Source organism: Salvia miltiorrhiza, chromosome 7, assembly GCF_028751815.1.
Source record: "Salvia miltiorrhiza cultivar Shanhuang (shh) chromosome 7, IMPLAD_Smil_shh, whole genome shotgun sequence".
In the NCBI taxonomy this organism is placed as follows: domain Eukaryota; kingdom Viridiplantae; phylum Streptophyta; class Magnoliopsida; order Lamiales; family Lamiaceae; genus Salvia; species Salvia miltiorrhiza.
This window is the reverse complement of record NC_080393.1, coordinates 1,390,246-1,398,117: the sequence shown is the minus strand read 5'-3', so window position 1 is coordinate 1,398,117 and position 7,872 is coordinate 1,390,246. Positions and strand designations below refer to the sequence as shown.

The window sequence follows — 7,872 nt, the reverse complement described above, 5'->3', positions numbered from 1 at the left end:
TATTGCTAGTGGGCATCTAATCCATTTTCTATCCCTTAAATTCTACCATTTTTCTTTAATACTTGTGAATCCCTAGTTATTTTTAGCCTACGGTTATAAATACCTTGCAATTTTAGTTATTTTAACTAAAAATTATTTATTTATATTTTTCCTTACAATTATGGGATTTTGATTTTGATGTAGAAATTGTGGATGTGGCTGTTTTTTAAAATCCCACCATAAGAAAGATTATTTTTCAAATATTTTTCTAATAAGGAAAGTCACAGAATCAAATGTAATTAGGAATATAAAATATATTTTTTCATATAAAAATATATAATAGAGAAATCAAATGGAGGAGAATTGGATAAGAAATGACAAGAATCTTTCGAGCGGAATGGTTAAGGTATCAACAAGTGTTGATATTCTTTGGAAAAGTAGTGACAATGTGCCATCAATTTTTGTCAGGAATTTTGCCCATGTTTATTTTAATTTTAATAGAATAATTGTGGAGGCTTTGTTTGTAATGATGCTCTTTTACTTTGCAGAAATTATTATATGACTCTATAGCCTTCCACCACCACAATCATTAATGATAGTGACACGTTTCTGTCAAGGGTTAATTCTCTATAAATACCATAAATCATATGAATTAAATTCAAATTTTGATTTTTAACTAAGTTTATATTTTTGTCAAAATATACATAAATTTTTATTTTTTTGAAATTTGATATGAGATCAAAGTTCATTGACTAATAACTTGATTGTCGGGAGTCCGATATTGATGTTATATTTCTAATAATACTTATATTGTTGGATTTTGGTTGCCAAAAGTGGTCGAAAAATGGCATGAGTGTTATTGTTGTGAAATTTTATATTTTTTTCTTTTTTTTTCCACCACTTCTGGTGTCCAAAACTCAACAATATGAGTATCATTAGAGAGCTATAATCAAAAGGTTCCCAATGATACTATCAAATTATCCATCGAACTCGAGACAATCAAGATAATAACCTACGAACTTTTGAAGTCAGACCATATTCTAAATAATTAAAAGTTTGTGTATTTTTTTTTTGATAAAAAGATAAATCTGGTTAAAAATTAAAATTTTGGTATAATTTGTATATTTAGAGGCGATACCCTTCTTTTTAACTTGCTATATTGCATGTACTAACAAATTAGCATTGGATTTTTGGATTCAAATACCCCCTCCCAATGTGTAAAATTCAATTTGTATCATTGAATATTTGAGATAACAGGGATGGTTGAAATTCAATTTCAAAATTAAAGAGAATTCAAACTAGTTTAATGGGGATTTGATTAATTGAAATATATATACCATCCCCATTTTATGTGGCATAATATCAACTTTAAGATTGTTGGTGGATCATGATGTCCATGATTTTGTGAATAGTAGTAGAGATTGTATAGGAATAGGCATAGTATTTAATGAAGTTTTATATTTACTATTTCTATATCTATGCAGGCATGTGATCTATATATGTGTAAGCACTATTTGGTGAAATATCAATCAATCATCTTATGGGATATTTGCATCATAAATTGAGGGATTTGATTGTTTGTATGTTTTTATTTACCTTTTCCTATTTGAATACTAAACAATATGGTATGGGTACCAAATCATTGTTTTTTACTTTCCTATTATACATGTTTGATTGACATATGTAATGATCGATATTATTCAAATTATGAAAGCCGCATATTCAAAGATGCTAAGTATTTACTTTTTACTTTTGAATTGATCCCTTTCTTTCATTTATTTATTCCATATATACTTTGTACTATTTAATTTTTATATTTTTGGTGTCACTAATATTATGTTCTTGCACTTTAAAATGTAAATATCGAGTCCCCACTTTCTTAGATAAGATTCTATCTCCACACCTTTTCTTGCACTAATTTGTTTAAAGGTTAATTTTTATATACATGTGATTTTGATACAAATAACAAGATGTTTAAGAATTAAAATATAATGACCAAACCTAGCATAAATGTAGATTAAAAGTGGGGGAACCCAATTAAAATATGTAAATAATTAAGAGGGAAAAAAGCTGAACATGCCCTAGTGAGTAATTTAAATGTGTTTAATTTAAAGGGTGATTTTATTCATAGCTCAATGTTATTCTTTATGGTCCTTATTTAAAATATTTATTTTGTATTTTGATGCATCCTAACCACGCACAGAAATGGGCCCAATATGGCTGAACTAATTGGGCCTACAATAAGAAATAATTCAAGAGCCGGGCCCATATAAAAAAATGGGCTGCAATTTTGCATCAGCCTCGTATCGCTGCATGTAAGTAATTATGAGATTTGATTATTTCTTCAAAATATAAAAATTAAACTATGATGTTATGAGGCGAAAAAAGGCCTCATAATTAATGAAAAGGTCAAATAATTAATTATAGGATCAATACTCAATAGTGTTCTAGTCCTAAACTTTCAGCAAATTTTCATAAAATATCCTGAATTTTTAATTTCTTCTAAAAAGCACCGAACTTTTAACTTTTTTCATAAAAATATCCCACTCATCTCACCGGATGAAATATTTTGAAGATAGCCATTGTTGAAAAAACACATTAAGAACCACTATTGTTGAAAACATTCAAAATTCGATTTTTTTTGTTATCTTTTCGTCATCGAATTTTATATAATATGGCATTTCAGAAAGAGGTAAAATATCTCGGGATATCCAGTAAAGATCCAAGTAAACTAATGCGGAAGATTAAGCTCCTCCCTCAAACAACTCTCTTCTCCATGATATTGCTATTGGGGTCTCGATTCCTCTTGAATCTTCTATACGAAAATTGTTCGTATGTCACGATATGTTGAGAAATGATAAATCTAAAGACTTTTAAATATTACTGCACTATGAATTCGAATTCAAAATTTTTGATCTTAGACATTAAGAATATTTTATTATTCGAATTCGTATTCGATTTGGAGAATCATTGTTGCTTTTTTGAGATTTTTACAGATTCTTTTGTTGCGGCTCATACCTCGACCCGAACGAAACATAAGTTTCGTTCGGCGAACAGAGCAGAGCATAGCCTCGCTCAATATGCTACCGATATTTCTCAATACGTGCGTTGGACGATTCTTTTTCTACTTATTTAGAGGAGATTGTAATTGACAATGCTTTAGTTTGACATAATCTCTTTTTCCTCAACAAACCTTACATATATATTGATGGATCCTATGGGGGAAATCAAAAGAAGAAAAGTATATCAAAGTCTCTCAATTAAGATGCTCGAATAGTTTTGGATATATGGTCTAACAATATGTTAAACTAAATAAAAATTCAAAGAATTAATAAAGTTCGCAACAAGATTATGATCTGAAATAATCGAATACTAGAATTTAGTAATTATTTTAAAATCCAAAAGTAATTGATTAATTACAAAATAAATGAATTATTTAATGAAATAAATTAAATCCTACAACTGATGTAGCCATTTAATCTAAACCCATTTTCTAGGTAAAAACTAAATTTCCATCCCTTAAATTCTACCCTTTTTCTTTACTTGATAAAGATTCCAAAATGGTAATTATTCTCCTCTTTCTCTCTCTCTCCTATAATTCTACCAAACAAGATTTAGGTTTAAAGTTTAAACTACAAGTTCTTGCAGTTGTGAGTGTGCAGATACTCTTTTTACTTACTCATCAACTTAATTAAATTGTTTTGACAAATATATTTATAGCACAATTGCATAAGCTAGAACAATAGAAGATAATCACTTATTATTATTGCTCAGTATAACAATATGAACAATTCCCAACACAAGATTGAAGCTTGGGACAAAAATAATGCTAGTAACAATATAATGGCATTGACATAATGCCACAATAGACCAAAATTTGCAACATTTTTGTGCTCCTCAATGATTCAAGATTATTTTTTTAAATACTCATTCCCCAATGCATCACATACCTAGCTTGATTAATCTAATTTTATCTACAATAAATGCCTATCTTGATTTATCTCAACAGCCCTAAATTTATCTACACCATACTCCAAACATGCCCCAAGCAAGTTTCATTATAATGCACATTTAGTAGGAAACACAAAGAAGTATTGCAGAACAAAATCCAGTGATGCGAAAAGTTAAACTAAATTCAAACACCTAAAAATAAAATTGTAGTGTCATAACAATACTTAGCCAAAATCCATAACACCAGAAAGCTAGATTCAAAATTATAACATAAAAAAACAGAGTTCAATTCAACATATAAAGAACGCCTCAATCACCGGCGGTCTTATTGTAGACGTAGGTGAGCCCACACTTACCGCAGTAGTGCCTGTCGAAGTGGTTGGCCATGAAAGTTCCGGCGCCGCACTCGGCGTTGGGGCACTCCTTCCTCAGCCGCTGAACCTTGCCGGAGTCATCCACCTTGTAGAACTGGAGCACGGCGAGCTTGACCTTCTTCTTCTTGTGCTTGATCTTCTTCGGCTTGGTGTAGGTCTTCTTCTTGCGCTTCTTCGCGCCGCCGCGGAGGCGGAGGACCAGGTGGAGGGTGGACTCCTTCTGGATGTTGTAGTCGGCGAGGGTGCGGCCGTCCTCGAGCTGCTTTCCGGCGAAGATCAGGCGCTGCTGGTCCGGCGGGATGCCCTCCTTGTCCTGGATCTTGGCCTTGACATTGTCGATCGTGTCGGAGGATTCAACCTCCAAGGTGATGGTCTTACCAGTTAGGGTTTTCACGAAGATCTGCATCTTCGCGAGGCGATGGATTAGGGTTTGGGTGCGATGAATTGAAAGAGGGGCGCTTTAAATAAGTTAGGGTTTTGGGTGAAAAGGGTTTGGTTGGATGGGCTTTTTGGTTTTGGGCCTAATATGTTGGGCCCGAATTTTGACAAATTGTTTTTATTTTTTTTATTTTTTTTTAAACGATATATTGCTTTTTTCTTGAAAGATCAAATGTTTTTACAGATTTTTGATATAATCTCTTTTTCCTCAAAAAAATCTTACATATTGATTGAAGTAGTGTCGTGTCAAACTTAATGAAATCCTATGGGGACAATTAAAAGAAGAAAATTATAGCAAAGTCTCAATTAAGATGCTCGAATAGGGGAGAGGTTCAAATAAGAACTACTAAATAAAATTAGAACAGAGAACCATTTTAAGCCATTCGATCATCAAGATCTACGGTGGATACATCATCTTGGTGGATGAATGCAGATTCTGGGTTCGAATCCTGAAGGGAGCAAAATTTTTATTATTTTCGGATGCATTAAATTTAATAGCGAATGCATTAATTTATATAGTAGATGCATTGATTTTAATGGTTCTTATGTTCTCACGATAAGTGTGGTTCTCACTATAACCGCACCCAATAGTTTTGGATATATGGTCTAACAATATCTTAAACTAAATAAAAATTCAAAGAATTAATAAAGTTTGCAACAAGATTATGATCTGAATCAATCGAATACTAGAATATAATTATTTTACAATCCAAAGCTAAATCTTACAACCTATGTAGGCATCTAATCTAAATCCATTTTCTTAGTAAAAACCAAATTTCCATCCCTTAAATTCTACCCTTTTTCTTTACTTGAGATTGAGAATTCCTAATTCTTTTAGCCTACGGTTATAAACACCTTGCAATTTTTAGTTATTTTAACTAAAAATTATTTATTTATATTTTTCTCATAATTATGGGATTTTGAAAATTATCAATTTTTCTTATCAATTTTTATAGACTTCTGCTGCTACTTTATGTATGCTAACTGCTAAGAAAAACCAACAAATGCTTAATTCCTTTCACTTTGCTGAAACAACAACAAAAATGACTCCTACAATGATAAATCCTCATCGGAGCCGGTTTCAGCCTCCGAATCATAGTCTTCACCACTTATCTCGACTTCATCTTCATCATCATCATCTTCTTCTTCAACATTGTCGAGACGAGGTATGACATCAAGAGCTTTACCTCTATAGATCAAACCTGTTCTCATGAGATAGCAGACTTTATCCCTATGGCGCGCAAGAGGATGTGGATCGACCAGCTTACCCCGTTGGTAGCCCTCCCTCAACGCCACGCTCGTGGTCTTGCATTTCAGGGAGAGGTAGAATATCCCGGGATATCGAGTAAAGATCCGAGTAAACCTATGGGGAAGATTAAGCTCCTCCCTCAAACATCTCAAGTAATTCCTCTTAGTCTTCTTGTATATGGTGAGGCCTAGAAACTCATGGAGCACCCCAACAACTCTCTTCTCCATGATATCGCTATCTGGGTCTATCCCTCTTGAGTCTTCATAGGGAGAGATGTAAGGCAGCTTTTGGAAGTCTTCCATCCATGCTTTCACCTTCTTCTGGGCTCCATAGCCCCTCGGAAAACTCATCGGGAACTCCAGTGCAGCCTCCCCCCTCTTGAATCCTCTGTAACGGGGAGCTCCATCGATGATGCTCTTCTCGTTCATCTTCTGCAACGAAGAAACGGAAAACTCCTCCCGCCATTGAGCAAGCTTCAAGCAGTTGCTCCCACTGCTTCCCTTCACCACCCTAAAATGGTCTGGATATTTTCTGACCAAGTTTCTGTCGAAATCATCGGGCAACCCTAAATCCCATTTTAATGGATGCAAGGATTGGAAAGGCAGCTGTCAACACATCAAACCATCACCAACTGAGAAAGAAGATGCCAAACCTACACCAATTTGGTACCAATTCAACAAATACATTCCATTCTTGAAGATATAAATAAAAAAAACCATTAGATTCAAGGTTAACTGCCTATAAATACACGAACTATACCCAAATTTTGGTTTTTAACCAAATCTATTTCTTTGGAATTTGACCCGAGCTGTAAATTCGTCGGTCAATAGATTGTCTGAATTCCGATGGGCGTTGGATAGCTCTTGAAGTTATCTTTCTAATGATACTTGTATCGTTAGGTTTTGGTCACCGAAAGTGGTAATAAAATAGCATGAAATTTGATGTCTTTAAACTCTATATTTTTTTTTCCGACTACTTCCTGTGACCAAAACCCAATAATATAAGCGTCATTACAAAGATAGCGTCAAGAACTCTCCAACGGTACCTTCATATTGCCCGTCGGAATTCAGTCAACCAAGTTATTGATCAACAAACTTTTAGAGTTAGCACAAATTCCAAAAAATTAAGCAATCTGAATCAAGTTCATCAAGAACATTTCATTCTTGAAAACATCTAATAATAATCAGTACATTCCAAAAACCAAACATATTTTCCACAAAAAAGGGGGTTGTTAATTCACCCAAATCAAAAGGCATAATTATCCAAAACAAAAACAAAAAAGCTAGGGCAAATCGATTACCATTTGATTGCGGGTCATCATCAAAACCCTGCAGAGCCTCTCGACGATATCAGCTTCGCACTGCTCGAAGACTCCCAGCTCCTTTTGATGCATCATCGTTCCCAGCTCAGTGAGCTTGAAACACGCCAAAGAGGGGTATTTGGGGTGAGGGTACTCCTCGAACAGCGTGGGGTACCTCCGCATAAAGCGCAGAGTCGGCACGGTGAGGCCCAGCAGTTTCTGAGAATCGAGGAGCGATTTGGAGGTCAAATATCCCGTCGGCGAGCGGATGATCGCGTTTTTGATGAGACAAGCGGCTTTGATGTCGGTTTGGACGTCGATGATGTGATCCAAAGACCGGTTTTTCACCCATTTGAGACGAACTTTGGCGATTGTGCGGCGATGCTGGAGATTGTGGAGCGGGAATTTCAATAATGAAGCCAGAGATTTATACTTGGAGTTGAAATTCATCGCGAATCTGATCAAATCATCAGAAATAGACGACAGTTATGTTATGAGAGAGAGATTTGAAGCAGAGAAACTGAGCAATCAGCTGAGCATGGAAGGAGGCGGCTTCGAATTTTAACCTATTTTATTTAATT

General features: G+C 34.4%; 2 protein-coding genes across 3 annotated transcripts; both read right to left on the bottom strand.

Moving 5' to 3' along the window:
* Window positions 1-3,447: 3,447 nt before the first annotated feature.
* On the bottom strand, window positions 3,448-7,872 carry LOC130991414 (protein WHAT'S THIS FACTOR 9, mitochondrial-like). Of its 2 annotated transcripts, XR_009091148.1 has the most exons (4): window positions 7,292-7,872; window positions 5,765-6,596; window positions 5,552-5,597; window positions 3,448-3,521 (listed from the first exon to the last, which is right to left on the bottom strand). XR_009091148.1 is itself a non-coding variant. In XM_057915631.1 (3 exons), the coding sequence occupies exons 1-2, from the start codon at window positions 7,739-7,741 to the stop codon at window positions 5,793-5,795; spliced, it is 1,254 nt and encodes a 417-aa protein (XP_057771614.1). In that variant the 5' UTR covers window positions 7,742-7,872; the 3' UTR covers window positions 5,498-5,597; window positions 5,765-5,792. The 2 variants fall into 2 exon arrangements, 1 of the variants encoding a protein (XP_057771614.1); XM_057915631.1 differs by lacking the exon at window positions 3,448-3,521 and having other exon boundaries at window positions 5,498-5,597.
* LOC130991415 (ubiquitin-40S ribosomal protein S27a) lies at window positions 4,092-4,750 on the bottom strand. The gene has a single exon (XM_057915632.1). The coding sequence runs from the start codon at window positions 4,708-4,710 to the stop codon at window positions 4,240-4,242; it is 471 nt and encodes a 156-aa protein (XP_057771615.1). The 5' UTR covers window positions 4,711-4,750; the 3' UTR covers window positions 4,092-4,239.